Source organism: Notolepis coatsorum (genome assembly GCF_963971535.1).
Source record: "Notolepis coatsorum genome assembly, chromosome: 1".
NCBI classification, from domain to species: domain Eukaryota; kingdom Metazoa; phylum Chordata; class Actinopteri; order Aulopiformes; family Paralepididae; genus Notolepis; species Notolepis coatsorum.
In genome coordinates, this window is record NC_140165.1 from 24,979,244 (window position 1) to 24,999,046 (window position 19,803).

At 41.7% G+C, this 19,803-nt stretch overlaps 1 protein-coding gene across 1 annotated transcript in view; it reads left to right on the forward strand.

Annotated features, from left to right (window-relative positions):
- LOC311227253 (uncharacterized protein) overlaps positions 1–18,679 on the forward strand; it is a gene marked incomplete at its 5' end in the record, with an annotated part of 101,965 nt that extends 83,286 nt beyond the window's left edge. The window contains 8 exons of the mRNA XM_084312842.1: positions 151–312; positions 7,652–7,759; positions 10,816–10,923; positions 12,291–12,344; positions 14,061–14,169; positions 15,216–15,269; positions 15,432–15,539; positions 18,625–18,679. Coding sequence (XP_084168968.1) covers positions 151–312; positions 7,652–7,759; positions 10,816–10,923; positions 12,291–12,344; positions 14,061–14,169; positions 15,216–15,269; positions 15,432–15,457 — 621 coding nt within the window. The 3' untranslated portion in view covers positions 15,458–15,539; positions 18,625–18,679. The remainder of the gene's footprint in view (positions 1–150; positions 313–7,651; positions 7,760–10,815; positions 10,924–12,290; positions 12,345–14,060; positions 14,170–15,215; positions 15,270–15,431; positions 15,540–18,624) is intronic.
- Between the last annotated feature and the right edge of the window lie 1,124 nt (positions 18,680–19,803).

Sequence of the window (19,803 nt, forward strand, 5' to 3'; positions counted from 1 at the left end):
ACATTTTTAATTTTTTATGCTCGCTTATGCCTGTATTTTTTACTGTTGTGAAGCACTTTGAACTGCAACCTCTGTATGAAAAGTGCTATACAAATAAAGTTGTTATTATTATTATTATTAATGAAATGCTTGTACCGCACGTGTGACTAGGGTGCCGTCGGCCCAGCCGGTGATATCGGCACGCCAGGCAAGCGGGGCCCGCCGGGGATCATTGGGGAGAATGGAGCCCTCGGTCGTCAGGGCGAGAGCGGAGCCCGGGGCACGGCAGGCGGCGCGGGAGAGAAGGGAGACTCCGGAGAGGACGGACCAGGGGTGAGTCGGTCATTGAGGAACGCAAGCCGTGGGTGAGAGAGATGTGCAACAAACCCTTTGTTGGTGCAAACGTAGACGTGCTGTAGTGTATAGTATATACTGTAATGAGAGTACAGGAACTGGTCAGTAGAACACGACAGAAGAGTACAACATATGTACAGGAGTGGTAGGGAGCCCTGGGGGACCTCTCTTAGAGTGTCTCCTAGACCTTAGAGTGTCTCCTAGACCTCTCTTAGAGTGTCTCCTAGACCTTAGAGTGTCTTTTAGACCTCTAATAGAGTGTCTCCTAGACCTTAGAGTGTCTCCTAGACCTCTCTTAGAGTGTCTCCTAGACCTCTCTTAGAGTGTCTCCTAGACCTCTCTTAGAGTGTCTCCTAGACCTCTCTTAGAGTGTCTCCTAGACCTCTCTTAGAGTGTCTCCTAGACCTCTCTTAGAGTGTCTCCTATAGACCTCTCTTAGAGTGTCTCCTAGACCTCTCTTAGAGTGTCTCCTAGACCTCTCTTAGAGTGTCTCCTAGATCTTAGAGTGTCTTTTAGACCTCTCTTAGAGTGTCTCCTAGACCTTAGATTGTCTCCTAGACCTCTCTTAGAATGTCTCCTAGACCTTAGAGTGTCTCCTAGACCTTAGAGTGTCTCCTAGACCTTAGAGTGTCTCCTAGACCTCTAATAGAGTGTCTCCTAGACCTTAGAGTGTCTCCTAGACCTCTCTTAGAGTGTCTCCTAGACCTTAGAGTGTCTCCTAGACCTCTCTTAGAGTGTCTCCTAGACCTTAGAGTGTCTCCTAGACCTTAGAGTGTCTCCTAGACCTCTCTTAGAGTGTCTCCTAGACCTCTCTTAGAGTGTCTCCTAGACCTCTCTTAGAGTGTCTCCTAGACCTTAGAGTGTCTCCTAGACCTTAGAGTGTCTCCTAGACCTCTCTTAGAGTGTCTCCTAGACCTTAGAGTGTCTCCTAGACCTCTCTTAGAGTGTCTCCTAGACCTTAGAGTGTCTCCTAGACCTTAGAGTGTCTCCTAGACCTCTCTTAGAGTGTCTCCTAGACCTTAGAGTGTCTCCTAGACCTCTCTTAGAGTGTCTCCTAGACCTTAGAGTGTCTTCTAGACCTCTCTTAGAGTGTCTCCTAGACCTTAGAGTGTCTCCTAGACCTTAGAGTGTCTCCTAGACCTCTCTTAGAGTGTCTCCTAGACCTTAGAGTGTCTCCTAGACCTCTCTTAGAGTGTCTCCTAGATCTTAGAGTGTCTCCTAGACCTCTCTTAGAGTGTCTCCTAGACCTTAGAGTGTCTCCTAGACCTCTCTTAGAGTGTCTCCTAGACCTTAGAGTGTCTCCTAGACCTCTCTTAGAGTGTCTCCTAGACCTTAGAGTGTCTCCTAGACCTCCCTTAGAGTGTCTCCTAGACCTTAGAGTGTCTCCTAGACCTCTCTTAGAATGTCTCCTAGACCTTAGAGTGTCTCCTAGACCTCTCTTAGAGTGTCTCCTAGATCTTAGAGTATCTCCTAGACCTCTCTTAGAGTGTCTCCTAGACCTTAGAGTGTCTCCTAGACCTCTCTTAGAGTGTCTCCTAGATCTTAGAGTGTCTCCTAGACCCTAGAGTGTCTCCTAGACCTCTCTTAGAGTGTCTCCTAGACCTTAGAGTGTCTCCTAGACCTTAGAGTGTCTCCTATACCTCTCTTAGAGTGTCTCCTAGACCTTAGAGTGTCTCCTAGACCTCTCTTAGAGTGTCTCCTAGATCTTAGAGTGTCTCCTAGACCTCTCTTAGAGTGTCTCCTAGACCTTAGAGTGTCTCCTAGACCTCTCTTAGAGTGTCTCCTAGACCTTAGAGTGTCTCCTAGACCTTAGAGTGTCTCCTAGACCTCTCTTAGAGTGTCTCCTAGACCTTAGAGTGTCTCCTAGACCTTAGAGTATCTCCTAGACCTTAGAGTGTCTCCTAGACCTCTCTTAGAGTGTCTCCTAGACCTTAGAGTGTCTCCTAGACCTCTCTTAGAGTATCTCCTAGACCTCTAATAGAGTGTCTCCTAGACCTTAGAGTGTCTCCTAGACCTCTCTTAGAGTATCTCCTAGACCTCTAATAGAGTATCTCCTAGACCTCTAATATATATCGTAGACCTCTCCTCAAAGATGTGAACATACTGTAAGCAAAACAGTGGTCGACCAACATGTGACCGCGACCAGCGATTGTGACCACGTGTCTCCATCAGCATTTTCCAGATGTTTACAGATTGTGAAAGTACAGAATGTAAGCTTTCAAATGACGTGTCATACATTGAAATCTGGAAATATTTGAAGAATATACAGTATATGCTTATTTTAATCTAGTCTCAGCGCAGAGAAAAGCTGAGAAAGTGAAATCTAAAGTTTGGCACCTTGGCAGTTGGGTACTAGGTGTAAACAATAGCTTTTAAATCCTCCCCTAACCACTCCCCTAACCACTCCCCTAACCACTCCCCTACTGGATTAGCTGTCATCTGTCAGTGACTCAAAAAAGGTACTGTATCTAGAACCTTTCTGTTTTTAAGACAATAGAGATATTCAGAATTTTTTTTATAGTGTTTTCCACAGCCTTAGGAAGCGGCGCAGATTGATGAGATTGTCAAATAAAAAATTTCTGGCATGGAATGTTCGTTAATGTCTTCTTTGTCTTGGTAATAACAAGACATGCAAGACATGCACAATGACAGAAGTACTTAGGACTGGTTTCGGTGTACTTAACTTTGATAGTAGGTATTTAACTTTGATAGTAGGTATTTAAACTTGTACTCATTATACATTGAATGTAAAACCACAAACAAAAAGAATGTCTGATCCTAAACAAAAATAAAAATTTCTTTGTTTCTAAAAATGTTTTGTGTACATGTAGTATACATTTGGTGTCGAAATGAATAAATGAAAGTGACGAAAGTTCTAAACTGACACCCGTTGGCTGTTTGGTTTTATAACCCGAGATTGGAGGCACGATTATGTCAAGCGGGGTGTCAATCAAACGGCGTCCATTTTAGCTTTCATATATCAACGATGTGATGCAACGGGACGTCCGAGGTCGGGCCGTCGGAATTCTAAGAGGTTAGGATGCTGTTTAAATGCGGTGACCGTAACGTTATTTGAACGCTACTTGTCACTGTCCAACAGGGCATGTACCACACACAGACATTCAAAATAAACAACTATATTAAGTCCAATAATATTATGTACTCATTCATTAAATCCATTGGATCAATTGCTGTTGTTTCCTGAAGCCGAAAGTTTGTTCACAGCTGCGGCGAGCGTCTAAAAACAAATAATATCAACAGAGCCATGTGTGTTATTTATGGGTGTCGCTCGAAACTCAGAGGCCAACGAAAGCACTCGTCTTGATTCGCATGCAAATGTGTCCCCGCCTCCACGCAATGACCAAAGTCACACACAAATAAACAAATAAATGTTACTATTAGAGATACTATAACTGTTTGCTTTTATAGTAGACATGTTATTAAACATTCAAACTGTGATAATATGAAGAAATGTAATCTTCTGGTGTGATTTGCACTAATTGACTGCGGCCGACTTGCGGACGCAACCGCTGGGCACAGTAATTTTTTTTGTATCTGATCAAATACAACTAATTGATAATAATAATAATAATAATAATAATAATAATAATAATAATAATAATAATAATAATAATAATAATAATAATAATAATAATAATAATAATAATAATAATAATAATAATAACTAGACAATTCCGCGCGGGGGAAATTGTGAAAGTGTGGGTGACGCCTGTGCACCGCCGGCCAACGGGGGAGAGGGTCTCTCGCGAGTCTCTATGACAAACGGTTCAAAGGATACAAAAAGGGGGCGTGGCCTAAGGATCAGGGGAGTGGTCAACATAGACCATTTGAAGATCGGACTTTTCAGAGTTTTCGGATTTTTCAGAGTTTTCGGGTTTTCGGACTTTTCCGAGTTTTTGAACTTTTTCGGATTTTTGATGTTTCCGAGTTTTAGGAATTTTCAGAGTTTTTGGATTTTTCCGGGTTTTCGGACTTTAACGAGTTTTTGAACTTTTTCGGATTTTTGATGTTTCCGAGTTTTCGAAATTTTCAGAGTTTTTGGATTTTTCCGAGTTTTCGGGTTACCAGACTTTTTCGGATTTTTGATGTTTCCGAGTTTTCGAAATTTTCTGAGTCTTTGGATTTTTCCGAGTTTTCGGGTTTTCGGACTTTTCCGAGTTTTTGAACTTTTTCGGATTTTTGATGTTTCCGAGTTTTAGGAATTTTCAGAGTTTTTGGATTTTTCCGGGTTTTCGGACTTTAACGAGTTTTTGAACTTTTTCGGATTTTTGATGTTTCCGAGTTTTGGGATTTTTCCGAGTTTTGGGATTTTTCCGAGTTTTTGAACTTTTTCGATTTTTCCGAGTGTTCGAATTTTTCGGATTTTTCCGAGTTTTCGGGTTTTGGGATTTTTCCGAGTTTTTGAACTTTTTCGGATTTTAGATTTTTCCGAGTTTTTGGATTTTTCCGAGTTTTTGAAAGGGGGTGTGGCCTAAGGGGCGTGGTCTAATGATCGGGGGAGTGGTCAACATCGACCAATGAAAGAGGATATCCCTACCGAGTACAATGGCACAATCCGCAAGTCTCTACGACAAACGGTTCAAGAGATACTCTGAGGGGGTGTGGCCTAAGGGGGCGTGGTCTAAGGATCGGGGGAGTGGTCAACATCGACCAATGAAAGGTGGTCAACATCGACCAATGGCACAATCCGCAAGTCTCTACGACAAACGGTTCAAGAGATACACTGAGGGGGTGTGGCCTAAGGGGGCGTGGTCTAAGGATCGGGGGAGTAGTCAACATTGACCAATGTAAGGGGGTGTGGCCTAAGGGGGCGTGGTCTAATGATCGGGGGAGTGGTCAACATCGACCAATGAAAGAGGATATCCCTACCGAGTACAATGGCACAATCCGCAAGTCTCTACGACAAACGGTTCAAGAGATACACTGAGGGGGTGTGGCCTAAGGGGGCGTGGTCTAAGGATCAGGGGAGTGGTCAACATCGACCAATGAAAGGTGGTCAACATCGACCAATGGCACAATCCGCAAGTCTCTACGACAAACGGTTCAAGAGATACACTGAGGGGGTGTGGCCTAAGGGGGCGTGGTCTAAGGATCGGGGGAGTGGTCAACATCGACCAATGAAAGGTGGTCAACATCGACCAATGAAAAATGGAGGATATCCCTACTGAGTACAATGGCACAATCCGCAAGTCTCTACGACAAACGGTTCAAGAGATACACTGAGGGGGTGTGGCCTAAGGGGGCGTGGTCTAAGGATCGGGGGAGTGGTCAACATCGACCAATGAAAGGTGGTCAACATCGACCAATGAAAAATGAAAGAGGATATCCCTACTGAGTACAATGACACAACCCACAAGACAGAGGGCGCTGTCCAGCAATTCAGTACTGCAACACAGTGATGGGCAATGATGGGTTAAAGTGGATGAGGTCATTGGCAGCTCAGCCACGAGCCACACAGCTGTTAGGCTGAACCAATCATGAGTGAGCCACGAGCCACACAGGTGACGCAATCACTATGACTTGCATTTTCTATCCAATGCATTTCTATGGAGGCAGATGCATGACTGCATTGTCACGTTGATTAAAAGAAAACTATAAGAGATGAAGCGTTGTGACTCGCACAAGAGCACTACAACGAGTAGGCGAAGGGTTGTGTGCGATATTGTGGCATTCGTGCGATATTGTGGCACTCCTTCGGCGATCGGAACAGAAGGGTAAAAAAGAGTTGGAAAAAAGAGATTCCTAGAGTGGATTTGCATGGCGGTCAATGGAGAGGAGAACCTTCAAACAAATGGTCGTCAGTTGAGATAGAAATGTCCAATTCCATTTATTTTTCTTTTGTGAGCGGACTGACAGCCGTGTCATCGTTTTGATGTGTTTGTTTTATTTCTACGTCCAAAATTGAGATCACACTCGCAATTCACCCAAGGTAGGGGAAAAAAGATTATTTCAGCTGCTACACTCTAAATTGCAATGCATTTCCAATGGGACCGAAATTTTACAGTTTAAAGTCGATTCGTAGCCAGACGGTGCAGTGAAACTTTACGAGTTCGAATACCGCTGTTGCCATAGGCAAGCTGCTCGTTTTGATACCTTTCACGTGTATGGGGCGCGAACGCTCTGGCACGAGTGGTGTTGGCAAAATCGGTGGAATAAAGAAGAAGAAATAAAAAGAGTAACAAGAACAACAGTGTGGGTGGCAACCTGGCTTCGCCAGGTCACCCACACTAATAATAATAATAATAATAATAATAATATTTTTTTTCATTTTTCATTTCAACCTTTATTTAAAATCGTAAGCATCTGAGGGTTCCCTCATTTACAGAAACGACGATTGTACAGTACATAATAAAAACAATATTCACAGAAATTTAAACACCAGAGTAAAACAAATTAAAAACGTTTAAAAATCATTTTAAAATATCAACTAAAACAGTTACAGGTAGTCACACAATGGTCTGAAATCATACATTTAAACATTCCAAGGGAAGGGAGAACCTCCAATTTTAGTGTGAGTTGAAGGACATTCCATGAGTTAGAGGCATCAAAGGGAAAAGCTGACTTCCCTACAGTAGCTCAGAACAAATCTGAGGAACCCTAAGAACCATCCAGTCATTCGATCGAGTTGAATAGGTTCCAATATTCCAATCTAACAGTGAGGAGATATAAACAGGTAATAATAATAATAAAAGAGATACAACATTTCTGAACTTAAGTTCACTAATGTTAGCTATTTTAACTAGCTAGCTTAGCTGGTTGATAACATTAGCCCAAATTAATATAGAGTTGGTTCAAATCTAGCCTGACAAAATATTGCTAACCTTTGGATATAAATATCCCAAATATCTGTGAACTATCTGTGTGTCCTCTTTAGCCCCTTTCTGGATGAGCTACATGTACAGTAGCATGAGTGATTAGACAATTCATTGTTATCTCTAGTTTAATATGATACCATCATTTTTGATCTAGCATTAAAACTGAGCCTACAAAAGGTGGTTATAATAAACAGATACTATCAGCAATCCAATATATATTGGTTGACCACTAAACCAAAATGCTGTACTTAAAGTGTAAATAAAAAAAACATCTTCATACTGTTTTCCAGGGATCCAGTTCTCCTCTTGGGACACTTTAATAATTCAGTTATAAAGATATCACACACTATTTTGACTTTTCAGAAGTGCATACTTCTATCCCAAAACTACCGTAGTGCAGTTTTAAACTACTGCAGGTGCCCCTGTCAAATATAATATAGTTATTCCTTCTTCTTCTCCATTCTTCCTTCCTTTTTTGACAGGGCCCTGATGGACCTCAAGGACCTGCTGGGACCACAGGAATGAGAGGCATTGTGGGTCTGCCGGGACTCAGAGGAGATAGAGGCATGATGGGACTTCCGGGTCCTGGTGTACGTATTCCTGCTCACAACACTGACCTATGAACTGCCTGATCACATCATGTTGGGCTTGATAATATCCATATCCCCAACAGAAGCACATTTCTCTATTGCAATGGTTGAAAAATAATGAGACCAACAACAAGAAGAAAATGTCTTTTAGTCATTCTGTACATTTGTAAAGGTTAAAATGCCGATACGAGAAGAGAGGAAGTAGCTTGCTGCGTGTTGTCCACAAGGCCATCTGTGTTAGCGTTTGCAAACAGGAAATTCGCTTATTTTTTTATTTTTTTAAATAGGCTTAAAAAAAATCTAAATGAAGATCTTTATTCAATGGCCAATAATATTGAGTGGCTATACGTTAGCCTCAGATCTTGGAGACAATATTTTCCCCATTCCATAGACTGACAGTGATCATATGCAGTGTTGTGGAAACTACTCTAAAACGGTAGTTTGTACCAAACTACTATACTTCACGATGAAACTACTCTAAAATGGTAGATTGTACCAAACTACTATACTTCACGATGAAACTACTCTAAAACCTTCACAATGAAAAGTAGACAAGCGAAATCTTAACTATTCTAACAAAAAAAGTGTTTGTCAAACTAAAACTATGTTTGATTTAGGGACCAGGGCCCTGTTTCTTGTACCTGGTTCAACTAAGTCGATCAAGATGTCATTATCCAGCTTCAGTTAACCCGATGTTCGAAGCCGGGATTTTCCTGTTCCTCGAAGGTGGATTCAGTCTCGTTAACTCAAGCCAGACTTGCGACTCAGGCTAAATGCGCGCGGCCGCTTCAGGCGAAAAGCCAGCACGTATCGATGGCAGAGATCCTGATTCTCTAACGGCATTGATTGATTAATTGATTTAAAACTTTATTGACAGATTGCAATACGGCTCAATCGCCTCGCCGACAAGTTAAATGCGTTATCTATAGGCTAATTTTAAGTCCCTCATTACCTCAATCAATCAGATTATATTTCTTTAAACTTGCCTGCTGGATTGAATAATCAAATGAGATTTTGCTAGCGAAAATAATTAGTTAAACTTATACAGAATTACGATACGGCTCTCTTACCCATTGATTGATGTATAGTCGATCTTTAACTTATCTCCAATGTGGTCTAACGGGTTGTTGTTTTGACTATCACGCAGACGACCGGGGTTCGAGACCCTAGTCTTTTCCTTCTTTTTGCAATATAGGAATAATTCAATTTGGTGCACGTTGAGAGCTATATAAAGAATGACATCCTCAATGCATGTAGATTTATAATATTTTAACTTAAAACCAGGCTACTTTGGCGTATAATCATTAATATTATATTCAAAAAAATTATATTGGAAACACCGGGTTTTTAACCCCGCTCGCTGGGTTGGCAGGCTTGAGCACTACCGCTGCACCACTGTGCCAGATGGGATAAATTCATTGTTTATACATTAATGAACGAGAGACCCGTGTTTAGAATATCCTTTGTTTTGAATGAAGTTTATCTCTTTATCCTCATTCATTAATGTGACGTCAACGGCTCATTCAATTTCTCAAATCCGTCAAACAGCGCATCTCATCAGACATCTTAATCCCAGTTACAATTAAAATAACCACATAATGTGTACATCGCACGAGCGAGCGCCACGGTATATATAACGTGCATTATTTAGGACAAAGTGAATTTAGTATCAGCATTTTGGGTCTATTTTACATTTCAAAAGCCCCCTCTGGAAGAATGGAGCACAAAAACGTAATTCAGAATGGTATAATGCAGATCGTAGACTGTGGGAATAGTTTCAGGAAACGGGCTGTCACTTCTTTGCGGGGGCGTGGCGATGGTTCAGGCTAACTTGAACTTAAACTCTGCTTTCGACCAGGCTCAAACTTTTGGATCTGTTGTCATGGTGATTTGGAAAATCCACGTACGGGGAACCGGAAAGTCCGGCTAACTCAGTTATCCAGTTAAAGTTATCCGGCTAACTCAGTTATCCAGGTACAAGGAACGGGGCCCAGGGCAGGCAAAATCTCACTCAGGCATACCAAAAGGTGTGTTTTAAGGAGGGGACAGGGAGTTGAGGTGGAATCAGGAAAATAGTGTAGTTTGTAATTAGTAACTACAGATGAAGCCAAAAATAGTCATGGAACCACTGTTTGGGGACGTTTGGGCATCGTTAACGGTAACAATGACCAGCGGGGGCGCTCGAATACAGCTGGTGACAACGTGCCGACGTGCCTGCTTTCTGTTCATTCAGGAAGAGCTCCGCCCTCGACAAAGGGAGAGAGGCAGAGAGAGAATGAGAGCGAATGGACAAAATGCACTGTGTTCTGACCACATGTTTTGGCTCAAATACATAGTATTATATTGTATGCCTCGTTTTATAAAATGTGTCGATGAAAACTAAAGGCTTCATCTGTACCTAAACTATGACCCAACGTAGAGCTACATATAGTTCACCGCTGCCCAGCACAGATAACATGTGAAAGAAAAGTTGCAACACGTGGAACGTGAAACGAGTGGAATCAAGTAAATCACATGTCAAGTTGTTGAATCAAAGGAATACTCAAACTTAATCAGATCAAAGTATCTGACTTAGGCTCCTGAAATCTTTAAGTTATTTTGAAGAAAACGCTTGGGTCAAGCAGAATCTGTTGCAAGAAGGTTCCTTTACTGGAATAAACCAACCCACTGTTTAAACAATGCATAAATAATAGTCATGTTACCAAGGGTGTCATGCTGGGTGTATCTGGACATGTTTTATTGAGTTGGCTCAAGTCCAACTCCGCACTACCAGTGTCTAGTACTTGGTACAGCCTGGTATGGTAGCTAAAGGTTCATTGCAATCAAAATTATTTTAGAAACTCATGACTCAAAGTACATGTTCAGACATATAGAATGAATTGAACCTATCAGACATAGACTGAATTGAACCTATCTCTTACAATGGTTAAAATGATCCACAACAAAGTCTCACAAAACGCACTAGAAACACATAATAATGTAAAATGTGTGAAATCCATGGGGCTTTTCTGCCAGTGTTGGCTCTGACCACTGTTAATTTTTTTCTTTTTTTTCAGGGTGCACCAGGCAAAGCTGGTACCGCCGGTATTCAGGGCACCAAAGGACCTGCTGGTGGAGTGGGTTTATCTGGAGCCAGAGGTCCAAGAGGAGACGCCGGTCCTCAGGTCTGTCCTTCTCATTAGTCATCACACAGTATTGTGCCGAGCAGAATATGCCAGGAATAAAGTTTCCACTTCACTTCATCCAGAACACATGTATTTGTTCAAATATATTCAAATATTATGTTCTAATCCAAATACACATTTAAATACCATCTGGAAACCACTATTATAGCATTCAAATCCCCAAAATGGAACTTTTTCAAACATTCTATCTGCCTTTATATAGTCAATGAATATCCAACCCCTGTTTACAATCATTGTTGTCATTCATACCATTAACTCATTCAGCGCCAGAGTGTACCCCCATCCCTGCTCTCTCTGCGCCACGCTTTAAAAGATGGTCATTTTCATGGTGCGTCACGATGTTTGCAGAGCTATATCTATATTCTATATTATAGCTATGGAGACAATACTATGGCTCATTTGACAGTCACTATCTCTCGTCCAACATGTAAAAAAGAGTAATTTTTTTCATGTATACGCTTGCGTTTTATCCCGTGGTAAATATTGTATAGTTTCAGAGTGATCCGGGCTAATTCCTGGAAGCTGAGTTATGGAGCGCTATATGCATTTTGTAAAAGTCGTTTGCGTTGCTCGCCTGGACACGATACTATTTCCAAATCAAAGGTATATAATAGGTATTATGTTTCATCATGAAGGCATCAATGGGGGGGGGGGGTCGTTTTGTGATGCTCTGATCGTCAGCAACGGCATACGTTTTGGAGTACGTGATATGATCCTTGCGATTGATGTGAAATCATTGTAGGATCAAAGTAGGATTGATGTCATATAGTCCTTACCTTTGCTAGGAGGTATTCCAAAATGAATATTCCAATGGTCTGATCGCAATTTCCAGTATTGATGTCCATGACATGAAATGGGACAAACTATGCATCAAGTGTGCTGGACGTGTTCCAAGTGGCTCGAATGAAGCCTTTCACTTGCCCGGGTCCCATTTCTCCGCCCGGACCATATAAAATGTAACACACAGTATGAAATAAGATTTCAAAGGGTAGGCGATACTGCCACCTAGCAGGATTCTGCCGGCATTGCAATCTCGAGGTCTCAGAATGAGTCCCAATGATACGCCGAGGTCCGTGAGACTGTATAGAATATTAAAATCGAATAAAAGAAAAAAACGATGAAAACCCGACTATACTCTGGTTTTCGGGGTCCTGGCGCTCAACGCATGGCGAGATAACCCGACTATAGTCGTGATTGGCGCTGAAAGAGTTAAGACATTCTCTTGCGTCATCTCAATGGACATTTTGTAGTATTTATCTAATGTGTACAGTAGTTGCTTTGTGAGTGAAAATCAAATCTCTGCCTGTTGAACACAATGGTGTGGTGGTTTGTCTTTATCCATCCAGGGTCTAGCTGGAGGGGACGGGTCCCCAGGCAGGGATGGCTTCCTAGGAGTCAGGGTAAGACAAAATTCGTCACAAATGAGCATTTTTTTCCATACAGAGAGTATATTTTTTGTATATATTAAGTGTGTTAAACGTATGTTTCTACCCATACTGTATGTACTTTTCTGAGAGTAAAGAGGGCTTTATCTTCACAACATAAACATTCCAAATAGACTCAAGTTTACTTCCTGTTGCAATGTTAGCTAATACCAACAACTGACAGGAAATAAACATGGGTCCAAACTTGCCTAGCAACAGAACTCCAGTGAAACAATCTATGCTTGCAATGTATTTGTATGTATGGGCTTTCATGTACTAATTCAAATGTGTTTAGTATGATAGTCATTAATATGTTGTAAGTGTAATCTACCGGTAAGTTCACATATATATAATAAAATTAAGTTGTACTTTAGTAAACGTATTAAAAGTGTACTATTTTGGTAAGCAAAACTAAGTAACCAAAAATACATCAAAAGTATGATTTCATTATATTTAAGCATAATTGTTAACACATTAAGAACAACTTAAGTGCTTTCAATTTAACACAACTTTAGCCTCTTAGCATGCAACGGCCCACATGTGGGCCCTCTTGAGGACGATTTGCCCACCGGCAATTTGACGTCTAGCGGCTCGGGTGTGCATATATTTTAATACAATATATATATATATATATATATATATATATATATATATATATATATCCAATGATACCCCACATGGGAATGAGGGAATCAGGGATCTAGGTGAAAAGTCATGAGCCAAAACAGGAAGAGAATTCTCCGTAGAATGCATTGAAGTCTATGAGAAAATTGTTTTCTGAGCTCTCTCACTTTTTACCAAAACCGCTTCTAATCACTCATTTCTGAACGGATTTATATGAAATTTGGACATGTACTACACAAGACTTCAGGCTATGGACCCAGTCTTTTCTCAGCCATACCAATCTTTTTGGAAATACTACTTCTGGACTACTAACTACTACAGAAAAACATGAGTAACAAGTTCAGACCTATGTTACTCTATGGCATTAGCACTAAAGGTTAATTTTCTTTATTGTATCAGAAACTACTGAATGTCATCTTTCAAAAGAGACCAGGCTCATGCATGTGCTATAAGTATAAAGTATAGTATCTTGGTTTGCAAAAGAAGTATGCAGTCCTCAAAAACGAAAACGAAAATGGCCACTTTCTGGATATATCAAATTTCAGAAAATACTGGTATACTTATTGTACTTTTTTTTCAACTTGGGAAGGGATTATGTGTGTGTGTGTGTGTGTGTGTGTGTGTGTGTGTGTGTGTGTGTGTGTGTGTGTGTGTGTGTGTGTGTGTGTGTGTGTGTGTGTGTGTGTGTGTGTGTGTGTGTGTGTGTGTGTGTGTGTGTGTGTGTGTGTGTGTGTGTGTGTGTGTGTGTGTGTGTGTGTGTGTGTGTGTGTGTGTGTGTGTGTGTGTGTGTGTGTGCTCTTCTGTTGCATTTCCATCAGAATACATGCGCTGGAACATCTGCAACTCAAGTTCAGACCTATGTTACTCTATTACTTTAGCACTAGAAGTGAATTTTTTTCTGGAATCAGAAACTTCAGAATGTCATCTTGTCATCCACTTGTTAAGAGGTTAACAGCCACCAGCCTGATCAATTTTAATAAAAATTATTTTTTAAATAAATTCTGTCGATTAATCGTGAGACACCCCTAGTGTGTACAGAGATGATTGATATTTGTGTGTGTTTTTTAGGGAGAAAGAGGGAACCCTGGAGCAGAGGGTCTTGCTGGCACTGTGGGCTCTCATGGACCTGAAGGGGCCTGTTGGTACTACTGGGGGACAAGGCAGTCAGGGAGAAAATGTGAGTTTGAAAAGCACAAGTCTAAAGCACAAGTTAAATATCCAAAGTCACCTCTCGATTAAATGCTCGATGCATCACCAGTTTCTGTTTCAATCCCATTCAGTACAGTGTGATTTAAAGGTGCTATTGATAACTTTCAGCCATTATATCTCGCACTAGAGCACCAGCATGACCAAAACAATGGTATGCTTAGATAATTATTCTATTTATCGTACGCCGTACCATCTAAACTAAGTTCAGATCAAACTGTCAAACTAGTTTATAAAAAGTAGTTCATACTAGTCAGAAACATATTTTAGGTTGAAAAATAGAAAGTTGATGAGCTAGCATAAGCCACCATTTTCTTTTCTTTTCTACTGTGAAATACCTTTAAGCCCTGTTGTTGTGCTTCATGGGTAAAAAGATAGATAGATAGATAGATAGATAGATAGATAGATAGATAGATAGATAGATAGATAGATAGATAGATAGATAGATAGATAGATAGATAGATAGATAGATAGAGAGAGAGAGAGATAGAGAGAGAGAGAGAGAGAGAGAGAGAGAGAGAGAGAGAGAGAGAGAGAGAGAGAGAGAGAGAGAGAGAGAGAGAGAGAGAGAGAGAGAGAGAGAGAGAGAGAGAGAGAGTAGATAGATAGATAGATAGATAGATAGATAGATAGATAGATAGATAGATAGATAGATAGATAGATAGATAGATAGATAGATAGATAGATAGATAGAGAGAGAGAGAGAGGAGAGAGAGAGAGAGAGAGAGAGAGAGAGAGAGAGAGAGAGAGAGAGAGAGAGAGAGAGAGAGAGAGAGAGAGAGAGAGAGAGAGAGAGAGAGAGAGAGAGAGAGAGAGAGAGAGAGAGAGAGAGAGAGAGAGAGATAGATAGATAGATAGATAGATAGATAGATAGATAGATAGATAGATAGATAGATAGATAGATAGATAGATAGATAGATAGATAGATAGATAGATAGATAGATAGATAGATAGATAGATAGATAGTCTAAGTCTCTGCCGTATCTTAACCTCTAACATCTTAACTCTGTGGTTTAGGGTGCTCGCGGTGTCCCCGGATCCTCTGGAGAGTCTGGAGTTCGAGGGAAAGCGGTAAGGCCACTGCTTCTACATCTCCTACAGCTCACGCTTCTCTGGGTGTAAGATGTCCGAGCTAACGGGTGAAAGGTCGTAAGCTGTGGTGTTACTGCTCCGAGTTGATCCGCCCGTAATCCATAATGGCCGTCTCCAATCACCCTTGTCTTGACTATCCAGGGGCCCCAGGGACCACTCGGAGATAAGGGAGCGAGTGGAAGGCAAGGAGAACGGGGTCAGAAGGGTCACAGAGGGTTCACAGGGCTCCACGGTTTACCAGGCATGACTGTAAGTATGACACTCTCGCACGCCTCGAACACACGACCCATCTGCAGCACATCACGGTCACAGTGTGGACGCCGTGTGGCTGCCCACTGCTCCTACATAGTGAGGATGCAGAGGACACAGTTCCCCCAAGGGGATTAATAAAGGTACAAGTTAAGACAAAACTAGACTAGACTGGTCTTAGTTGAGTGGTATGTGACCACAGGCCTGGACCATTAGACTATTAGATAATTAGACTCCAAAACATTATAACTACATTAGACTTGGACAACTTGATAATTTCCCCAAGACTAGGACTTGTACTGTACAGCCTAGACAAGATTAGGACTTGTACAGCCTAGACAAGATTAGGACTTGTACAGCCTAGACAAGATTAGGACTTGTACAGCCTAGACAAGATTAGGACTTGTACAGCCTAGACAAGATTAGGACTTGTACAGCCTAGACAAGATTAGGACTAGTATAGCCTAGACAAGAATATGACTTGTATAGCCTAGACAAGAATATGACTTAAGATAAGATAAGATGATCCTTTATTGATCCCCTTGGGGAAATTCGGGTGTCAAAGCAGCATGGTGGGGGGGGGGGGGGTACAGGGTGGGGGATACATAGCGTCACAGTCCTATATACACTATAGGTACACTTAAAGTATAGATACAAATACAATATAATATTAAAAAAAATTACAAACACAAGATAGTCCAGTGATGAGAGTCCAGTGATATTAGTCTCTAGTGCAAAATACAAGATAGTCAGTACGGTGATGTGAGTCTCTAGTTCTCTAGTTCTCAAGTCCAGAGTTCTGACAGTGATAGTTCTGGCAGCAGATCCGGCCGCCCAAGCCCTTTGTTGTAGAGCCTGATGGCTGCCGGTATAAAGGACCGGCCCAGGCGGTTTGTGGTGTGTCGGGTGGGATGAGTCTTAGGCTGAACGTGCTCTTCATTCTGGCTAGCTCCTCGTAGAGGGGGTGAGAGGGGTTCTCCAGGATGGCTTCTAGCTTTTTCCTCATCCTCCTCTCAGCCACCACCTCTAGGTTATCCAGCTCACCACCCACTAATGAGCTAGCCTTCTTCACCAGCTTGTTCAGCTTGCTGGAGTACCTCGAGTTGATGTTGCCCCCCCAGCACACCACAGCAATAAAGAGGATGCTGGCTACAACCGACTGGTAGAAGGATAGCAGCAGTTGGTTGCACACATTGAACGACCTGAGTCTCCTCAGGAAGAACAGCCTACTCTGTCCCTTCCTGTAGAGGGCCTCAGTGTTGTCCGACCAGTCCAGTTTATTGTTCAGGTGAACTCCGAGGAACTTGTAGGACTCCACCATCTCTACCTCCTCCCCTCCGAGGATTATGGGAGAAGGGGGACCCTTCCTGCCTCTCCGATAGTCCACCACCAGCTCCTTTGTCTTGCTGACGTTGAGTTGGAGCTGGTTACTGTCCGACCACCCTACGAAGCTCTCCACCAGGGCCCTTTATTCAGCCTCATCGTCATCCACAATGTAGCTGACGATGGAGGAGTCATCGGAGAACTTCTGCAGGTGGCACGTTCTTGTGTTGTAGCAGAAGTCGGAGGTGTAGAGGGTAAACAAAAAGGGTGACAGCACGGTACCCTGGGGAGCACCGGTGTTGCTCACCAGCACCTCTGATTGGCTGCCCTGAAGTCTCACGTACTGAGGTCTGCTGGTGAGGTAGTCGATGATCCAGGCCACCATTCCCCGGTCCAGCTGCATCCCAGTGAGCTTCTCCTCTAGCTGCAGTGGCTGGATGGTATTAAATGCGCTGGAAAAGTCGAACTTGTCGACTTGTATAGCCTAGACAAGACTATGACTTGTATAGCCTAGACAAGACTATGACTTGTACAGCCTAGACAAGACTATGACTTGCACAGCCTAGACAAGACTATGACTTGTACAGCCTAGACAAGATTAGGACTAGTATAGCCTAGATTAGACTGGACTATAGTAACAACCTAGTTTGGGAGAATTAGCGCTTTCACATTAACATGTGTTTGAAACGGGCCGAATCAAAAGTGAAACTGTTCCTTTTCGTTGAAGTTTTTATTGGTTTGGTTATGTTTCACGTTACCAATTCACAAACGAACCAAACTGGTGTTTGTTTAGTATCACAACATTATTTGGCTATTCTGAATTTAACAGCAGCGAAAATGACAACCTTATGACGATGGGGGGAACAAAAATTCTGGTCTCTTCCTGCTTTTGGTCTGAGTGCTTTCACACCTCAAACAAACCGCTCCAGGGTTCACTTGGAAGTGGACAGAGACCACCTCAATCTGGCGGACCAGGGTATAGTTGTTTGGTGTGGACCTGAGTTCGATTCCGATGTTTCACACCAACCCCAAAACAAACTGCACCACAGGGTGTAAACGTTCCAGGGTTGGATTTAACCAGACTACACAAGGCGGGTGTGAAAACGCTGATGCTTATACTGTAGTTTATAGATCTAACAAACAAACATATTTAAAACATAATCACATTACTGTGTTATCAAATCAGTTAAAATACTTAGAAAATCAATTCTTTAATTAATCCTAAAAAAATATACTTTCATACTATCATCACAGGCAAAAATGTATTCACATCTGATTTATATCACACATCTGCAATTAAGTACACTTTGAATATATGTATTGTGCAATATCTGGGCTGGAGTCTAGTTATGTTTCTAGCATCGATGAAAAGGACTGTTAAGAATAAGAATGACTCTATCCAACTAAATGCAACCTGTTGGTACCATAATAACGCATCAAGATTCAAGATTCAAGATTGTTTATTGTCATATGCACAGTTAAACAGACAGTTTGCCATACAATGAAAATCTTACTTTGCTAGTCCGCCCTTCACACAAAATCACACAATACTTAACTTAAACATATTTAAACACACATCATGTGTGTTTGTATGTTTTATGTTATATGTAATGGGTTTAAATTAGATTAAATCAGTTAACAATATGCCTTGTTTTGTTTTGTAGAAGGCTTCATTATAAGTTGTGCATCTAAACAATGGTTGCAACGTGATATTAAGTGCAGCAGCAACCAGACGATGAAATGTAAAGTGTATGTGTTCTAGGGGGCCACAGGAGACGCTGGAGCTCGGGGCATCACCGGACCAGCTGGACCCAGAGTGAGTGAAGGAGTTTCACTCCAAAAAGGGTGATATCCACCATTTGAAAGATGTTAACTAACTTGACGACGATGATGATGAAAGTAAAACTTGCTATTGAATATTACTAGTGATTGGCTTTCACTGGTTCAGGCTTACACCGCCGAGACGCGCCATGAGGTTAAAAGTCAAGTCAAGTTAAAGGAACACGCTAACATTTTGGGAAAGCTTATCGTCTTCTAGAGAGAGAGACAAGAAGATAGGTACCAGTTTCCTGTCTGTGCGTTCAGGAGAAAGCTATCTGGCTGCACGTTAGCCTAGCTTAGCACAATGAATGGAAGCGGACATGGCCGGTTAGCCTAGGCATTGTCCAACTAACACCTCTCCCAAAGGCTAACCGGCCATGTCCGCTTCCATTCATTGTACTAAGCTAGGCTAACATGCTGCCAGATAGCTTTCTACTGAACGCATTCACAGAGAGGAAAGTGGTATCTATCTTCTCTCTCTGGAGAAGACGGTAAGCTAATTTCCAAAAATGTTGGCGTGTTCCTTTAACATGAGTACCGATTAGCACGAGTACATGCTGACAATATTATAGTGCCATACTCTTCCATTGTTCCAAATGACCAAAGGCCAATATAGAACAATGAGGCTTAAAATAACAATGTTTTTATGCAAAATGTATATGTAGCTTTTAATAAGGAAAAGCTGTAAGTGCACAGGAATGTTTTGTAGATGTAGATTATATTATTATAGAGATGATATTTTCAATGCAAAATTAACCCCTCTTTCTCTCATAATCTCGTAGGGTCCTCCAGGAGTAACGGGACCCCCTGGAAAAGAGGGACATATTGGACATCCTGGAGCCATGGGGACGCCCGGGACCAGAGGAACCAGCGGGGACCTGGGACCACAGGTGAGGACATTATTTAGGTTAACCTTCTGTAGTGTGGTAGTGAAAGGGTTAAGGTTATGTTGGCAGCAAAAATGTGAGAACAGGATCATAATAATCACTAGTAAAAAAAACACATCTATTCAATCAATATCTGAAATAAGAATAAAATAACTAATACCAAAAATAACCTTCTTACTGTTTTTTTTTACTATTGTGTACTTTACCACTATCAGTGGTTAGCAAGTTTGCCT